At 29.9% G+C, this 19269-nt stretch overlaps 2 protein-coding genes across 2 annotated transcripts; one reads left to right on the top strand and one right to left on the bottom strand.

The window, feature by feature from the left end:
* Positions 1-6167: 6167 nt before the first annotated feature.
* On the bottom strand, positions 6168-8284 carry LOC109809913 (pectinesterase/pectinesterase inhibitor). Its single transcript, XM_020373336.3, has 2 exons — positions 7615-8284; positions 6168-7478 (listed from the first exon to the last, which is right to left on the bottom strand). The coding sequence occupies exons 1-2, from the start codon at positions 8083-8085 to the stop codon at positions 6249-6251; spliced, it is 1701 nt and encodes a 566-aa protein (XP_020228925.1). The 5' UTR covers positions 8086-8284; the 3' UTR covers positions 6168-6248.
* Positions 8285-16375: 8091 nt separating this feature from the next.
* Positions 16376-18401, top strand: LOC109809915 (exopolygalacturonase). Its single transcript, XM_020373339.3, has 5 exons — positions 16376-16687; positions 16865-17191; positions 17284-17573; positions 17677-17902; positions 17995-18401. Exons 1-5 carry the CDS (start codon positions 16481-16483, stop codon positions 18211-18213), a joined length of 1269 nt encoding a protein of 422 aa, XP_020228928.1. The 5' UTR covers positions 16376-16480; the 3' UTR covers positions 18214-18401.
* Positions 18402-19269: the final 868 nt, after the last annotated feature.

Genomic DNA, 19269 nt, shown 5'->3' with positions numbered 1-19269 from the left:
AGACTATCATAGATTAATTTAACAAAAAATAGTAAAACAATATGAAAGCCTCAAATTGAGCAGAGAAAGAATAAATTGATAAAATCAAATTTGATATTAAAAGTAATCCAACAAAGAATATTGTGAGATTCAACACTATCATAGATTACCGTCAATGACTGCCGTAGCTCCAATTAATGTATCCGTCTTGGACCAATAATTGTGCCTCCATCATGCTACCTTGTTTCATGGGTTTACGTGGTGTCACTTGAGTTGGCCTACAGTTTCACTTTCAACTCAGACCGAGTCAATCAGATATTTTACCAGCATAGCCACGTCAAATGCACCCGTTTAAATAAATAAATCAATCAAGGATATAATTCACTTAGTTCAAATTCCTTTAATGCTATTTTTATTCTTATGGATCAAAATATATGAATCAATAATTCATTTTAAATCATTTCCTTTAATTTGAACAGAATTGTTCATGGATTTTTTACTTACTATTTTTAGTTTTTAGGGGACTAAACAGGTCATTCGGTTGCATTTTCCTTTGATATAGCTTTAAAAACTAGACTCAAGAGCCATAATTTAATTTTAGTACCATGTAAGAGTGGATAATTATTGTTGTTGTGCATCATGTTTGATGACATTAAATGTTAATGTAATAAAGTAATAATTGTGAACACGACGAAGATATAAGTACAAAATAAAGCGTGTGGGGAACATGCATGATATACATTGCGTGGGATTGGGTTTAGTGAGTGAATGAATCCCTCTGGTTCTGAAATCTGAGTTGAATTGGAGTGTGCCCATTATTCAAACTTCAAACTAGAGACTAACAAGTGGTTAGTCTTGGTGATGACAGACTCAGATTTTTTAAGCGATCAGAGGTTCAAATCCATGTAGAAATAAGAAAGAATAGTCAATTTTGAGAAATAGCCTTGGTATGTGTGGTGTGTTTGCTAGTTGTAAAGCTATAACAGGAGAAAGCGTGTACAAAAAATAGAATAATAAAACAATTAAAAGAAGCTCTTTATTATTAAAAAGGATGCCAAATCTTCACTGGGTGGGACACACTTCGCACTCAGACATTCTAATCACCAGCTAATGAAAAGTTGTCGTCTTAACTTTGCTTTCCACTATTTTCTGGAGGAAACTCAAAATTTTCAAATAACTGTAATTTTATAGTGTTATGGAAAGACTAAAGAAACTAATAATTATTCTATAATCTGAAAAATATAAATAGAGAATACATTACCCTTATCTTAACATTATATATTTTTAATGTTTCATCTTATTTGAAAAAATAAATATCTAATTTTTTTCAAGATGCTTGAAACAATATATAGAAATTGGCACTATAATTATATAACATTAGTATAGAGAGAGCAAGACAATATTGAAGAAAAAAAAGGACAATATAACTTTTTCTTAAGATTGCAAAACAACAAATAATTTAGAAAAAGGAAATTATTTGCTAAAAAAAAGTTATTCGTACAATTGAAGTACGATTTTTTTATTAATCAAAATCGGATTTCATATTAAAGAATTTATAATATTCATACATTTTACTCAACTAACTAAATTAGATCTCTTGATGAATTAAATACTATTTAAAAAAGTTAATATTATTAAAGACAGAATTAATAACATATTAAAAATCTTCGGAAATAATATCAATGTTTAATTAATTTTTTTTATTGAAAGTTCCATATACATATTTGGATTTAATTATTTTTGGTTACTCTTTTAAAACATATATTTTACTCAACTAACTAGATTAGATCTATGAATTAAATCCTATTAAAAAAAAGTTAATATTATTACAGATAGAATTAATGACATACCAAAAATCTTCGAACATAATACCAATGTTTAATTAAATTTTTCATTGAAAATTCTATATACATATTTGGGTTTAATCATTTTTAGTTACTCTTTTAAAACATATATCTGCAATAAGATTCTAATTATGAAAATTTTATATATAAATTCTGCTAATTTAAATACAATAAATTTTCTATCAAGCAACGTTGTTGACATACAGAAAAGAAAGAAGAAAAAAAAAAAATATATATATATATATATATATATATATACGACATAAGGAAATTTAATTTCTTTTCATAATTACCTTTTTTTTTTTTACAGTCCGTTTTATTTTATCTCACTTTTTTAATCTCTCATAAATCGTGATTTTAAAAATAAGACTGAACTTTTTGGTTGGATTGATTCGATCAAGAATCTATTTCTAATGATTTGATTAGTTCAAGAAATTATTTTGTAATGAATTGATAAATAAAAAAAATTGGTAAAATTGGTTAAATCGATTTAAACTAGTCCAATTATTATTTTTTTAAAAATTTAAAAATTTAATTATTTTTTAATAAAAATCATAATAATTTTATTAATATTAATTTGATCACTATAATTAAATCATTAAATTTTAAATTAATGTCTAAATTGGTTTGATAAGCGTTTTGATTTTGAAAACATTAGTTAAGGTAAACAATCCCATGACGAAACAAAAAGAAAATTTTGGAACATTGTGATGCAGAAGAGAATAAACGAGTTTTAATAATAATAATAATAATAATAAAGGGGTGCTGATTAAAATCTTGATATAACCCCAACATCTTCTAAACTGAAGAATCGGTCAAACTCTAAAGTTTTTAACATGATTCGTAGAATTACGTAAAGCAATTTTTTTAAGTTGAGTTTCCTTTGCTGCAGACCAATCAATAAAGAGCATGTGTATTGTGTGGCAACTGGGCATATCTTTGAAATGCTCCAAACAACAATTCGGTCATTTTTCAAAGCTTCTAAGTTCTAAGGCACTTTTATCTGTTTCAATGTTTTCTCAAATAGCAGTATATTATGAGTTGTTGATTCAATTAGAATTAAACACAATTTTGAAGGAATCAGATCCCATCCAAATAATCCAACCCATCTCATTCAATAATATAACACAAACCCACAAATCACGTAAAGTAAATGAGTCAAAATTGACTAAGGAAGACCCAATTGAAAGATGAATTCATTTCCTTATACCCAATACGAAGAATCACACTTTGAACAATTGCATAACATGATGTTCATAAACCGGAGAATATTGTCAAAAATAGCCCTGCATAATTCATCTCAATTCATATTAGAAAAACTTTATACATCCAACATCATCAATAGTGTCAAAGACATTTCTTTTAATAATTATCATCATTCTGCCAAAATATATATTTAAACTTAAATGTACGCCTGCCATCCTTTGAATATGATATAAAATTAAATTTTTATAATCTATAATTTGAAAACAGTTGCTTTCAGTTTATATATACAAATGTTGTTATAAAATTTTCAAATAAAATGTTCACACTAAATTTGTCATATAAAATCTATCTATAACACGTTTGGTGTTTTTATTAGTTAATTTTGAAAAGTTTATATATATATATATATATATATATATATATATATATATATATTAATTAGTAAAACTAAATAGAAATAAAAAGATTTACATCAAATTTAATTAATGACGAAAAACATAACTAATATTTTTAATTGGAATGTTGGAGTATCTTAGTAGTTATCCTTATCATTTGTCATCGGTCTTGGTTATGCCAAAAGAGAAAACTATCGTTGTAACATTTCAAAAATCGATTGGAAATGATATGAGACACGTTAAAGTAGATCACATAAAAATCTTCAACACAATCATGAAAGGAATTTGTTAATTGAACAGGTGTCAAGGTATCCCTCTAAGACTGTTAATACCTAATACTTGTTTGGATAATTTTTTTTAGGAATAAATGTATGGAAAATTTATAAATTAAAATTAATTTATGTTTAATTTACACATAAATTTAAAAAAATTTGAAATTTTGATATAAACTTTTTTTAGAAATTAATTTATAAAAAAATTGTCTCCCATAAATATTTATGGAGAAGTTCATATTTCATGCAAAAGGCCCTTTTCATACATTGAAAACCCCTTAAATCCGCTTGAAGGGAAGTCTACAATTTCATATGACATTAACGAGGCTCAACAAAATTCATTCACACGAATCCCTTTACCAGCCTTGTTTCGTGAAGTTTAGGGAGAAAAATACTCCATTGTTATTTATTCCCTTTGAAGACTTATATATATATATATATATATATATATATATATATATATATATATATATATATATATATAGCGTATCAAGTGAGAAAAAATTAATTTAAGACTTATTATATTTTAACCTTTTCATCTCTCGTAATAAATTTTCTCTCACTTAATATGCTCCTTATTTGGGATGGCAATGGGGTCTCATGAGGGCGGGTAATAATAAACTCGTCCCCGCCCCACTAGATGAAAATTGACTCATACCAACCCCATATCCGTGCGGGTATCTATTAAACGGGTATCCATGAATTTTTTGAATACTCACGAATATCCATAGATATTTATAAATTTTTAAGAAATTAAAAAAATTATATTACAAATAATTTTAAGTTTATATTTAATGTCATTGAAATATTAAAAAAAATAAATGTTAATTTTGAACTTGTATTTAACGTTAATTTTGTTAAAATAATAATAAAAATGCAAGATAATCAATAACTTAAAATACATCAATCTCATAAGTAAGTGAAAGTCTCATGTTACATAGCTACAATTATTCAATATCATAATTCTAAACGAAAGTAAACAACTAAAAATACATAAATTTTATTGGCCCAATCAAAGATAGAAAATTAATCAAATTACATCCAACATAATTCTATAACATGCTTAACACATGTTGGTAACTTCAACAACCTCACTTTTGTAAGAAAATAAGATGAGAGAGTGTAGTTTTAGAGTTATGTGGTACAAGGATAATTAGGATATTTAAGAAATATTATTAAACGGATATCTGCGGGTATGAATATCATCATACTCGCCCCCGCCCCGTTTATAAACGGGTAAAAAATTATCCGTCCTCATTTTTCGCGGGTACCCAATTAACCTATTTATTTATTATCCGTAGCGGGTTTTACTCGCAGATACCCGCGGGTACAGGTATTTTTGTCATCCCTACTCCCTATATATATATATATATATTTTTTTTTTTATCCTTTAAAAATAAAATAAAAAAGTTATAATAAAACTCACTTCACCAAAAATGAATAATATTATAAAGCTAACTTATGTAATAGTTTGAAGGTTTTAAAATATGTAAGCAAGTTTATTTTTTTGCTTATTATTAATCTGTAGTGAAAAGTTTATAATCCCAATAATGTTGATATTGTTGATGGTGTAGGGAAGATCTATTGATGTATGATGATAATATGTTGTATGAGAGTAAAACAGAGATAAATATGAGATATTGTAGTTGAGGTGATTATCAAAAGAATGACGAGGTTGTTTATATTTTTGGACACTACTACAACGTAATGCTTTGTATAGGAGTAGTTTAACCAATAACTTAGACGGTATAGTTTACTTCTATTAGATTATTGTATTTATATCACATATGATTGTATGGTTGTTTCTATTTTATATGAATGATATATATTACATATTTCAGTTATCGGTAGACTTATAACTCTAGGCTATTAATTGTTTTTATTGCTACTTATAGTAAAACCATTAAGTATAAAGAGCATGATGGGTCTTTAAAAAAGTTATTTAAAGACTTTTTTGGTGAATTTAAAAATGACCATTGCATCGTGCTTATATATAATAACAGGCTTTCTTATCAGTCTGTCAATCTCTTATTAGCTCGTCGATGATTACAAGAAGGCATAGTTGGGCCTGGCCCATTAAAAAGAAGAAATGGTTATTGAAGGTGATTCTAGCATTGGTATAGTTTATAAAAAAAACTTGAATTCAAAACCCAATCATGTGTTTACTGCATATACAGCTTCTAATTAGTGGGTTATGATTTGTTTGAATTTGAAACCTTTTGATTTTATAAATAATTATACAAAATAGTAATATATATGTATAAATCGTGTAAAGCTGAATGAATTTTATTTGTCTCTTTTTAATCGGATAAAACCGGTAAATTTAGAGAAATGATCATTTACCCTAAACAATATTTTGATTATATTATTGAATTGATTTAAAATATAAGTTAGTGAAGGCGTACGTATTTGATTTGATTTTGAAGTAAGGATGGATAGGGAATGAAGGGGGAAAAAAAGAGAAAGGTAAATTAAGAAATAAATAGCACTGCATTAACGATGAGACATAGATAACATGTCAAAACGGCCGGGACAAGGGATGGATGGGTAAATTAGTTGAGAGGGCCAAGGGAGTAGGGTACCCCAGAGTGGAGGATCCAAGAATCACGAGAAGTGGAGTTAGCGATCTCAAAGAACCTGCCGGGGTAGTAATCGGCAGCCTCGAGAGCGTTAATGACCTTAAAGCCAGGCCACGTGATTCTACCAACAGTCACAGCACCAGGACCCTTGTTGTTGAACTCGTAGTAGGTGCTCGTCTCTTTGAAAGCGCTTCCCATCCACGGCATGTACCCTTCAGGGACAAAGATATCCGCGATCTCAGAGTCCATGATCACCACCTTCGAGTAAGCCCTCCACGGCCTTCCGAGGTAAGCGATCTTAGGGCTCAGGCCCATCACATCCGCCTCCCCCGTGAAGCTGCAGCTCTGGAACACCAGTGCGCTCGGGCTGTCCACCTTCGACCTTCCTCCCGCCGTCACCATGCATTGCTGGGTCTCCATCGGCTTCCGCACCACCAGCTTGCACTTCTGGAACACTGCGATGGCGTCGCCGAACACGAAGTCGATGGTGCCCGAAATGCTGCACTCGCGGTAGAACTGCCTCTGGGACTGCGTGTACAGAGTGTCTTGGTACCCGTTCATGGCACAGTTGTAGAACACTGCCTTGTCTGCTGTTACTCTCAGTGCCACCGCTTGGTGCTTCTCTGCTCCGGCCGTGTTCTCGAACCCGATGTTCTTCGCCATGAAGTTAGGTGCGTTGATACCCACAGTTGCCGTGTTGTAGGTCTGGACGCCATCCACGTAGTTTTTGTCTCCGCTGATTATGGTCTTGGTGGGGCCATCTCCGATCATGGTGACGTAGGACATGTGCTTGTGCAAGTTAACATACTCCTTGTAGACACCGGCCTTGACGTAAATCACGAAAGGCGTCTTGTTCTTCTTTGGAACCATCTGAAGAGCCTCGTGGATCTTGGTCACTTGTCCACTCCCATCCTGAGCCACAACCACGTTAGGTTTAACTTCACCATTCTCCAATAGCCTCCTCTGCCCTTCACTCACCCACGAAGGGATCCCATCCGCCAGAAGCTTCCTGCTGCCCGTCAAGGCACTCAAGTTAAGACCCTTGAACACTGATGAAACACTGTTCACTATGTCCAACGCGTTGTTGCTCATCTCCAACGACGCGTTCAGAACCTTACTCATGGTCTTGCCGGCGTCGGTCGTCGTGTTCTCGAACCCAGACAGACATGTTTGTTGATGTGCCAGGGTACCCGAGAGCCAAACCTTGTTGTGAAAAACAATTCTCAAATTTCAGATCATTACCATATGATTAAAAATAACACAAATTCTTTTTAAATATATATATATATATATATATATATATATATATAGTTTTTTTTTTTAATGGTTGGAAACAAACCTTGAGGTCATAGGCGTAGTCGTTCAACTTGTTGATGTCGAACTCGTTCAAAGTGTTAATGGATTGGTGAATGTCGTCGACGGCGTAACCGAGTACTTCTTTGCAAATGTCCATGGCCTGTTTGGTCATGTTGTCGGTGGCTAACTCGTGGTAGAGCGTTGAGTTTTCTATTTTGGCTTTGATTTCCTCGGCGGTGGCGTTGAAGGAGGTTATGATGAGTTGCTTGAGGTCGGTGGTGTCGTTTGGGGCGTTGGCGAGACTCTTGGTGCAGGCTTCTTTGTACTCGGTGGACTGGCATATGGCTTGAACGTTTCTTTGAGATTTAACGATCCCGCTGTCGCCCTCTTCGACGCCGGCATCTTTGATGCCGACGGCGACGGCGGCGACCATGGCCACGAGGAGGAGGGAAGAGACGCTCACAATGGCGAGCTTCTTCTTCCTCTCGTGGACGCTGTCGAATCCAGCTGCCATCCCTACAGCTGAAGATTACGAAACTCTTTTCTGTTTTTTTATTTTTTTTGGGTTTTTAAAAATAGATTTTCTCCTGGCTTGTATTGTATATATGATATATGTATGCAGGTATTTGTGTGTGGGTTTGTTTGTTGGCCCTAAGGACAGTGGTTTTCTCAAAGCCCTTGGGCGGTGCAATGGTTGGGAAGGGTGGGGTGATGAGTGCGTACTTATAGGCATGCATGGGTTGGGTTGGCATGCGAAGTTAATGGAAATGTGTGGTCCTTCTCTAATTTTGATCTATTTAATCGTTTAGCAAAGGATGCCAAATAGTGTGTAATTTAGAGGAGCTCCTTGAATCGTGGACTTCTGAAGCGCCGCATGGGGATGGGGGAAACAAACACGTGTCTTCTTCTTCTTCTTCCATGCCTATTTTGAAGAATTAAATTATGTGTAAAAACTTTTATACCGTCTACAACATTAAAATATCTTCGTTATTTTTTACCTGAAGTCCTGAACAAACAGGCAATGGACATAACCTAGTAAGTAGTAACAAATAATAAATCTGTAAATTCCTTTATCACCCGCCACACACGTGCATATATATAATTTATTTTTCTCGTTAAAAAATACGTTTTCATAATGAAAGGAATAAATAAAAAAATAATGAATTATCAAAGAATACACACGGGTCCTAAAAGTTTGGATTCTGTTTTGACGGAATCTCATATTGATAATAAAATCTAGGTTTAATTATATTTTTTTGTCTCATAATTTTTTTTTATTTTTTAAATTTAATATTATTTTTTTAATTTCTATAATTTAAAAAAAATCTTATTTTAATCTTTGATCACTAATAACACATAATAAATTAAAATAATTATATAACTGTACCTTCCAAATCCCTAGTTAATCAAATTGATCGAATCCATCTAGTAAAGACTTTTTGCATTGTTAACAATTAAGCATGGAGAGATACGTATCATTCAACTCCCCATTCGACCAAGTAGGTCAAATTCAAGATTACTTATGGATTTTCAAAGACTAATTAAGGCAGTAATTTCCATGATTCTTGCACATATTTGATTACGGTTATAAATATGATTTATAGACTCATTATGAGAAATAAAATGAAGACTTATTTCAAGGGATTGAGATTGGAGAAAAATATTTGTATCATTAACATGACACTCATATATATAAAGGAAAAAAGGGTTTACTAATAGTAGGTTACACTCATCAAATGTTGTTCTAGGTCAGGACGACGACTAGGTTCTTTTAGAGTTTATATCACTAGGGATTCTCCGGTTGCTATCCTTTGACTTAAACATTTTGACGCCCACCGTGAGACCTCGAGAAAACTCTTCCCACGACCATTACAACTACAACCAACGACTACATGGTTAAATTCCTTTATCACCCCCACACACATGTATATATATAATTTATTTTTCTCGTTAAAAAATACGTTTTTATAATGAAAGGAAGAAATAAAAAAATAATAATAATGAATTATCAAAGAATACACATGGGTCCTGAAAGATTGGTTTGTGTTTTTGATGGAATCTCATAGTATCTTCGATAATAAAATGTAGGTTTAAGTATATTTTTTAAGTCTATTAAACTTATGATAAATTTATTTTTATTCTTTAAATTTAAAATTATTTTTTTAATTTCTATAATTTTTTGAAAAATCTTATTTTAATTTTTAAATACTAATAACATATATAAAAGTGATAAATTGAGATAATTATGTAATTTTAACTGAATTTAATATTATATTTTTATTAATAAAAATATTCATAAGTAAGTCTTCTATTTGACACAAATTCCCAAAAGAAGTTCAACATAAGAATTAAAATAATATTTTTTTTAAAATTATAAAATTAAAAAGATCAATTTTAAATTTAAAAAATTAAAAATAAATTTATTTTAAATTTAAGGAATTAAAAATATATTTAAACCTAAAAAGTTTTTGGATTCTTAATCTATTTTTAATTTTTATCTTTCAATGTTATTTAAGGTATAAAAACGTTCTCTATATTTGTTCCAGGAGAAGAGTGTTACTTAAAATCTTAATTCACTTTATGAATTCCATATTTTTAATTTTATTTTAGTAAGAATAATACAAAAATTATTAATAAGAACCAAATTTAAAATAATTTTACATGAAAACGATTTTTACATGTATGATCCACGTCGACATGTTTCAATAATAAAATTATAAAAATTAATTTTTATATCTAAGAAGTTAACTAAGAACTCTTATTAAAGATACTCTTATCCCAAGTAATTAAGAGCCGGAGGAATCACCCATTAAATAACCCCACTACACTAGCAACATCTTTAATGGTGATGTAAGGTATTAATTTATTTTCTCTTTTCGACAAGTTATATATATATATATATATATATATATATAAAAGCAGTAAAAAGGAAACATTTCATTTTTTTTTTTGGCTGGTTTCGTAAGGAACTCTCAAGTATTTTGGCACTAGCCTCCTAGCGGTAGTATTGAAAATAGGTCCGGTCTAATAAGATTTTGTTTAGATAGATTTGATTTGTTTTAAAAAAATTAGTATAACTTATTAATTATTAATAGTTTTATTTTGGGGAGTATGGTATTTTGATTTTTTAAGGACTTATTTGGATTCGTTTAAGCTCTTACTTATCTTATATATATATATATATATATATATATATATATATATGATGAATCATTTTATTTCAAGAGTAAGTCTACTTAGATTTACTCCATTCAATAACTCATGTTTTACATCAAATTTTAACAATTCAACTGTTTAATTTAAAGTTTTTAATGCATAGATCAAATTTACAAATTTTTATAAAATTTGAAAATTATTTGATAATTCGTTTCATTAATCCGAATCAACGTATAAAATGATTTTATGATTATCTATAAATGAAATAAAGTATCAAATAATTTTTAAATTTTTTAAAAATTTACAGATTTAATCTATGCATTAAGAACTTTAAATTAAACGATTGGATCGTTAAAAATTGATGTAAAACATGAGTTATTAAATATAATATATTTAGGTAGACTTATTCCTATATATATATATATTACAGTTTTTATATAAATTTCACTTATTTCTAAATAGGCTAATCAGTTAATAAATTAACGAGAAAAAATTTATATAAAGATACTATAAACTATAAATATTAAAATCGCTATTATGGAAAAAGTTTGAGAGCAGGCTGAAATTTATAAGATTCAAGTCTTACTTTTCTCTCTCTATATATATATATATATTATACATTATAACAAAATTAATATAATAATTATATTAATAAAAACAGTTATTTATATTTACTTAAATAAATTGTTGAACTATACTTAATAGTGTGTTTGGATGAGGAAATTTACAAATTCAAGGAATTTGAAATTCTTGGTATTTGAATTACTTTGATTTCAATTTCTATCATTCTTAGAATGTTTTGTTTGGATAAGTCAATTGAAATTTCTTAAATTTTAAATTGTTCGTTTGAGTATGATAATTTGATTTTACCATGATAAAATTGATTTTAAAAATATATTTGTATGTTGAGATTTTTAAATAAAATTTTATAAAAATAAATATAGTCAATTTTTAAATATTTAATAATTTTAAATATTAATATTAAATAATATTTAATAATTTTAAAAATATTTTTAAATATTCAATAATTAAAAACATGAAGAGATAAGATAAAATATATAAGTGAAATAAGAAAAAAAAATATGAAGAATTTCAAATTCTTACTTTTTTGAGAGAATTTGAAATTCTACTATTTCAAGAAATTTCACAAATACTTAGATTTCAAATTCTTTGTAAATTATCCATCCAAAGATTCCAAACAAAGTATTTCACCTCAAAGAATTTGAAATTCTTCAAACAAATGAATTACTCTATTTAAATTCCTTATCTAAACACACCCTAAAAGTATTTTTTAAATACATAATAACAAAAATCTTTATTAAGTCTTTTAATTGCTTAAGAAAAATTAAAAAATTAAGAATTTTTAATATTTTTTCTCACTCTATTAGTAATTTCTTCACACTTTCTTTCGACAACTATTCACTTTATATTATTTATTATCTTTTTTTTTTATAAGATTTCAACAAATAAGTAATCTCTTCCCACTCTTTTATAATTATTTACTACCTACTTCATCAAATTTTTTTATCTTTTTAATTTTTTAAAAATAATTAAGAGAGAAAAGTGGTGTTTTCCCTAATTTTAATAAAGAGAAGAGAAAGAGAATCCTCACCGGTGTTCGGTATAATAGTATGTTTTGACTAAATCAAGGTAAACATTTGGGACAAAACTTGTATTATGGATGACATAATTGTTTAGAAATATATATCCTTATGTTTGAATCTCCGTTACCAAGTCTCTCAACGTATGTTGAATCTCAAAGTAACTTTATTAAGTCCCTTGAGTTCATGTTAACTATACAAATATTTCTTATTCGTGATTTAACTTTTAACACTGAAATATGGAATTTAAGTATAAGGGAAAAAAAGATAATTGAAGCTTACTAAAGAAAATTAATTAATATTATTTAATTTCATTAACCCCATTTGCAAAGTAACGTTTTTCTAAACTACCTTTCATTGAACCTTGATGTTAAATATAAAAAAAAAAGGTCATTAGAAATTTAGAAATACAATAAGAATTAAATAAAATGATATTTTAAAAATAATATTATTAAATAGAATTAAATTAATTGAAATATATGTATATTTGAAAAAAAAATGATTTTTCCCTTGTATTTGAGATCGAATGTATATATATATATAAAATTAGTAATCATTATATTGAAATAATTTGTAAACGTATATCGTAAGAAAGTAAATATAATTAAGAAGATAAAGATGTTAAGAAGTTTACATGAGGTAGTGAAATCATGAAAAATAGGCTTGGAAATTCGAATCGAAGCAGTTTTGGTTGACGCACTTGTGATAAGTGATGGTCGTTGTTCCAACCGCACCTATGCTACAAACTCCTTGTTCTCATCACCAATGCAACAATCAACATTATTTGGATAAAATCCATTAATCCAATAGACGGTGCACTTTATTCTTACCCGGTATTTGATGCTATACCATGAAATAACACCTCTCTTTTCTTTTTTCCATTTTTTAAAAATAAAACCTTATTCTGCTAGCTCGTGGGACCCAACATGTCCTCCATCAGATCGAAAGGAATCGTTAAAGGCAGATGAATTTGTTTCATTAACGGTCATTATCTTTTTTCATTTCTGTATTTCTATCACATTATATAACTTTCTATATAAGTATATTTGTTTCTCTATTTTATTTATTTTTATAGGTGTCTACAAGAGTTTAAATTTCTACCCATCATTTTCAGAAAGGAATAATTTTGTTGTGAAAGATCAAATCATCGAGATGCTTATTTTGACAAGCATAATACTACAACTAGACGCCATTCACCAAGTAATGTAATGATTGCGAAGTAGGATCAGATGTGGTTCTTCTATTGTAATCAACCAAAAAAGTCCAAAACGCAATCACCCAAACAGTCAAAATTTCAAAATCGTTCTTTATTGCTAAGATAAGAGAGAAACAGACCTATAGGCCACGGATCAAATCTTAAGCCTGGTTAACGACGGAGTGATTCCAATATACCATAATAATAATTATACTAGAGGCATCGATTCATCAATCAAAAAAGTAAATATTGATTTAAAGGGAGATTAAGAATTTAAACCATGATTTAGCTTAGAAGATATTGTATTTTTAGTCCATATTATGGGACACAAGGATCTTGACAATATGGTATTGTCAAAAAATATCGACCGAATATAACCTATTGCAAGTAGTCTATTACTTAGGAGTAACGACCTGGACGATCATATCATTTATAACCTTGTGTGATTCTCTACAATTTAATTAATTCAGCAAATTTGGTTCCACAAGGTGGGAAGCTACAGTGCATTACGTGGGCCTATAATATATGGCCTTAGTCTTGGACTTGTACTCAGAAAACTACACAAGGCACCAACCAAGTTATCACTTAATTTCTTGATTCCTTTTCCTTGAGCAAGAAATGAAACCTCAAGCAAACCTTGCTAACATTGGATTTGAGTCCAATGGCCAGCAGAAGGGTTATTGGAACCTTTCTGAGCCACAAATTCTGTGTCAATACAAATTTTATCCAACCTATTTGACTGCTAAGGCCATCCAGATGAAAGTAGAGGATGTCAAATGCAACGAAGCTGCTTCGAGATTCATAGTTGAAAACAGAACAGAGTTGCAACAGAGAGGCTTGGTTGGATGATGTGATGATTTTTTACAGACAGAAATCTTCACAGTAGGGAGTAATAAGTAGTCTTTTTATTTTTCTTCTTCTTATTTTAATTTTACACATCATCTTTCATCTTCCTGCAAATGGTTAATACTCCTCTTGTACTTTATAAGTACATGTTAAATTGTATTAAAGTCACTACGCTTATGTTTTTCCTGCCAGTTATGTACAAATCAAAGTTAATACACTAGGCAGCTTTTCTATCATAATCTTACTGCCTGTAGTGTGATTATAATGTGGAAACAAATTTCATAGGCTATATCATGGGTTTGTTAAATTAAACTGAGACAATAAGAAAGTTACGAAACAGGATCAAAATTTATAGACTTCCTCGTCTATTAGCTGTGTGCTACGAATCTGTAATCATTATTATTAATTAGAGACCTATAGTCAATCTCTAATCATATTTTAATACCATAAAATAAGTTAATAGTAACCAAAAAAATTAGTGTCCAGAGTGTCTAATTAATCTTATTGAATTTTGGACTGAAAAGTTGGTCCTAAAATTGATCAATAGCAAGAGCAGGATCTGTCTCTAATTAAGTAAATGATTTTTTGTAGCCATATGCGACCGAAAACTTATCACTAATTACTCTCTCTAGCTATTTCTTTTTAATTGTTGGACTTTTAGTAAAATTTTAATTTTATTTAATTTTTATGTTCAAAGTTTTAAGATAATATAATTAATTCTTTGTCAATTTTACTTTTACATTTAACTAGTTTTTAAATAATTTATACATTGACAACTATCATGTATTTATTATTGAGTAAAAAGAAATATATAATAGAAAATCAAAATTATTTTATATATAAAAAAGAGAAAATATATTATATTTCTTGGCTTGTGTATAAAAATCTTAAATGACTGTTAAAAAGGAAAAATGATAGTTTATCTTAATTTTTAACCAACATAGATGAGTCATTGATTGATCTTCATTTAGGAATATGTGTGGTTATATTTTTTTTTCTGTCTCCAAAGCGGTCTCTAAATTGATTTCTATAGTGACAAAATATTTTCGTCCTCTAAGTCAAGCTCCATTTACTAAATTTTTTGTAGATGCAAAAAAATGTTATTTGCGTAATGTATTTGTTGCGTTTAATCATATTGTTTCGTCTAAATTACTTTAGATATTGATCTATGTAAACTAATCAGGGTGTTTTATTTGTCAAAAACACTATTTGACAATTAAAGAAAAAATATTTCTCTTAACAAAGTATTCTTTGATGACTTTAGGATATGTTTTTCCATATATAGCTTGAATGTTTTCTAATTGAAATTTTATCTCTTATTGAAATAATTACAATTAAAATTTATTAATTATACCAAATTTATATATGATAAATATAACTTTTAAAATAATTATCTCTAGATCAACAAAAAAGTTATTATACATGAGTTAGTGTATACACTATTGATTTACTCTTTATTATTTATTAACATATTTTAAATATTCTCATTCTCCAAAATTTAAATTTAAAAGAATGAATATAAGATTAAAATATATAAATGATGGGTGATTCTTTAGATTAATTTTTTCCTGCGGAATAAATAAATAATCAGATCACTTTTGAATACTATTATTAGTGTTAATTATTTAATGTTAAATATTACCTTTGATATCAATTGTAGTATAATTTTAGTATAGCATATAAAATATAGATAAAAGGTTGTACTATACCTTTAGAGAAAAACAGGTAAGAGGAATCCAAATAATAAATATGGTTTGGGAGTTCATTTGGCAGCTTGTGGACAGAGCATATATTTTTGAAGCAATTAATGAGAGGATAAAAGTTGTTTGTTTTTCTTTCTTGTCTTGACCGTGGCTGCTGTTAGGATGTGGCAGCTAGTAAATACACAGAAGCATATCACTAAATTTAGCCTAAACTAAATAAGCAGCAGCATCCTCCGTTGATTTAGATGAACCATTAATTTATTTTGCCAAGAAGCAAGTTATAAAATACAGAGACAGAGAAGGATTGATCATTTCCCCCTTAATTTCCTAGCCTCCCCACGGAGGCCCCTAAGCTCAATAAAATTGAAAAGTGAAAAAATAAATAAAATTCTTGGGCATTGAGGCGCAATGGCCTTTGCAAAGACTGTTTCCATTCTTATTTTGTTCTTTGCATTGGCCTGTAATGCGGATAAGTCTCTAAAACCTGAACCAGTTGCTGGTCCTGATATGTTCAAGAATAAAAATGTGGCTAAGGACGTCCTCCTTCCTGGGGAAAAAGTATTTAACGTCCAGGATTTTGGAGCCAAAGGTGATGGCAAGTTTGACTGCACCCAGGTAAATAAATTCAACTCACCACGTGCATATCCTCTTGTAATTTTCTATAAATGGATGTCACTGCTCTGAATAATTACTCTTGATTTGGTTCACGTTTTATATTATATTATACTATATCTTTTGCATGATTATAATATTAACATAAGCCTGCTGCTGGGTATATGATGATCCATGCAGGCTTTCATGGATGGATGGAGAAAGGTGTGCCATGAAACCACAGGGCCAGCGAGGCTTTTGGTTCCTCCTGGCAGATTCTTGGTTTCATCAATGTTTTTCAGCGGGCCATGCACTGCTGCAAGCCCAGTAACAATTCAAGTACAAGGGACTGTTCTGGCTACCGTTGATCTTTCGGAGTACGAAAACGGCGATTGGCTCATTTTCCAGAAGCTCGATGGCTTGAAAATTATTGGTGGGGGCATTTTCGATGGCCAGGGTAAATCCTCGTGGGAATACTCCGAGAATTGCGAATCAAGCGCTGATAGTACGTGCGCCAGAAATCCAAGCGTAAGTTAATTAATGTATCATATCATATGCATGCATCATGGTTCACTATTATTACTATATTTATTATATATGTCTGGTGGTGTTGTATGCAGAGCCTTTTTTTCAGCGATAGCAGCAACGTGGTTATACAGGGTATCAGATCAGTGAACCCCAAAGGCTTTCACATATTCGTTACTAAATGCACAAACGTGAGATTGAGAAAACTTAAGCTGCTTGCACCCGCAACAAGCCCCAACACTGATGGCATTCATGTCAGCCACTCTGATACAGTGATAATATCCAGAAATACCATTGCAACCGGGGATGATTGCATCTCTATGATCCAAGGAGTTAAAAATATTTTCATCAACAGACTCAGATGTGGCCCTGGACACGGTATTAGGTAATTAACTAATTCCATATCAATACACACATATATATAAAACTTGTGATATTCGTGATGAAGCCTTGATTAATCTTGTTCGTTGTTTGTTATATAAATATAGTATCGGAAGCCTTGGGAAGTATCCGAATGAGGTAGAGGTGAAAGGCGTTCGCATCCAGAACTGTTCATTGACCGACACGACCAATGGCCTTAGAATCAAATCATGGCCAGATAAATATCCTGGTGCAGCGTCTGATATAAGCTTCAGCAACATTATCATGCAAAATGTGAAAAACCCTATCATCATTGATCAAGAGTATGAATGTTATCCAGACTGCAAGAAGAAGGTAATGAATTATTAATTAGTTTGTTTTCCTTGGAACATATTATGCATGCATGCATGCATATATATATATACTTATTTGTGTACATGGTGCAGCCTTCACTTGTAAAGCTCCAGAATATTCATTTTCAAAATGTAAAGGGAACTACAACCACACCACTTGCAGTGGATTTAAGGTGCAGCAAGCTTTACCCGTGCCAAGGTATAACAGTTCGAGACATTGACCTGAAAGTTGGACTCGCCCCAACCATCTCACGCTGTGTCAATACAAAACCTCTCTTTGGAGGCTTGCTAATGCCCCCAGCATGCATATAGGATTAGGAGCCATTCCATGATCACATCCAATTTCTTACCAACTCCGATTAAGGTTTTAGAGCTAACATGGGACTTTTTATATATAGGAGTATTATGGGGAAAACAATATTTTTTATTTTTTATTTTTTGATGAATGTATTCATTCACAGTTAATTATTTAAATAAATCGAAATGTGCTTCAATGCCTAGTTTCCTTCTTGTCTGAATTTGTACTATATATTCCAAGTTTCAGACCAATTTTGGAAGAAAACTAATTATTCTTTTTTAGGTCATTAACTTAACTAAATATTAATTTGATTGAGTTTTACTCTGCCGAAAGACGGAAAATGAATGGAAAATAATTCAAATAAATAACCGTTTACCTACGATGCAAATGAAGAAATTAAAAAGGGTCACATTTTCCCTCTAATAGCTAATCAACTGCCTGTGCTGCCAAAGTCTTTTAAGATCAATTAACAAAGCATTCGCTGCTTTCTACCATTATTTAATTATATTTATTCTCGTTGGAAAATGAATACTAGAGATTTTCGATTGAAAAATTTTATCTTTATTTCTCGATTCTCAACTTCAAGCATCAAAATATTCTTACTGAAAAATAACTGTAAAAATGATTTTTTTTAATGAGAAGTGTACCAAAAGGGTCTTGGGATCAATAACATATCAGTCTCAACTACAAAGTGTTTGGAGATCTAATATATGTATTTGGCTTCTAACATTAGAACTACAAACATGTATTGTCAAGGATAACTCAACCAAAACTACATCCTCATCAAAATTATTACAAAGAAATTGAAATGTTTGGTAATTGTAAGATAATAAAAATTCTTAAATAAATTTAATGATTAGATCTCATTATAACAATTATTTATCTATAAATATAGATGCATCACAATGTAAATAACATATACAATACACTAAATCACTTCGAATATTTACTATCTAGACTTCTTGAAATTAAAGATTTCTTGTATTCATTTTTCTATAAGAATAAAAAGTTTATATTAGAATAATACATAATTACATCATTTAAACACAAATCTATATAAAAAGATATAA

Source organism: Cajanus cajan, chromosome 5 (genome assembly GCF_000230855.2).
Source record: "Cajanus cajan strain Asha chromosome 5, NIPB_CcT2T_4, whole genome shotgun sequence".
In the NCBI taxonomy this organism is placed as follows: domain Eukaryota; kingdom Viridiplantae; phylum Streptophyta; class Magnoliopsida; order Fabales; family Fabaceae; genus Cajanus; species Cajanus cajan.
Note: the sequence above shows the minus strand (reverse complement) of the source record. Positions and strands in the feature narration are given on the sequence as shown.

Excerpts from the sequence above, each read along its gene's own strand:
- LOC109809913 (XM_020373336.3), bottom strand. The coding sequence starts at position 8,085 with ATGGCAGCTGGATTCGACAGCGTCCACGAGAGGAAGAAGAAGCTCGCC. Across the intron at positions 7,479-7,614 it reads ACTACGCCTATGACCTCAAG|GTTTGGCTCTCGGGTACCCT; the intron begins GTTTGTTTCCAA and ends TTTCACAACAAG.
- LOC109809915 (XM_020373339.3), top strand. The coding sequence starts at position 16,481 with ATGGCCTTTGCAAAGACTGTTTCCATTCTTATTTTGTTCTTTGCATTG. Across the intron at positions 16,688-16,864 it reads GCAAGTTTGACTGCACCCAG|GCTTTCATGGATGGATGGAG; the intron begins GTAAATAAATTC and ends TGATCCATGCAG. Across the intron at positions 17,903-17,994 it reads ATCCAGACTGCAAGAAGAAG|CCTTCACTTGTAAAGCTCCA; the intron begins GTAATGAATTAT and ends TACATGGTGCAG.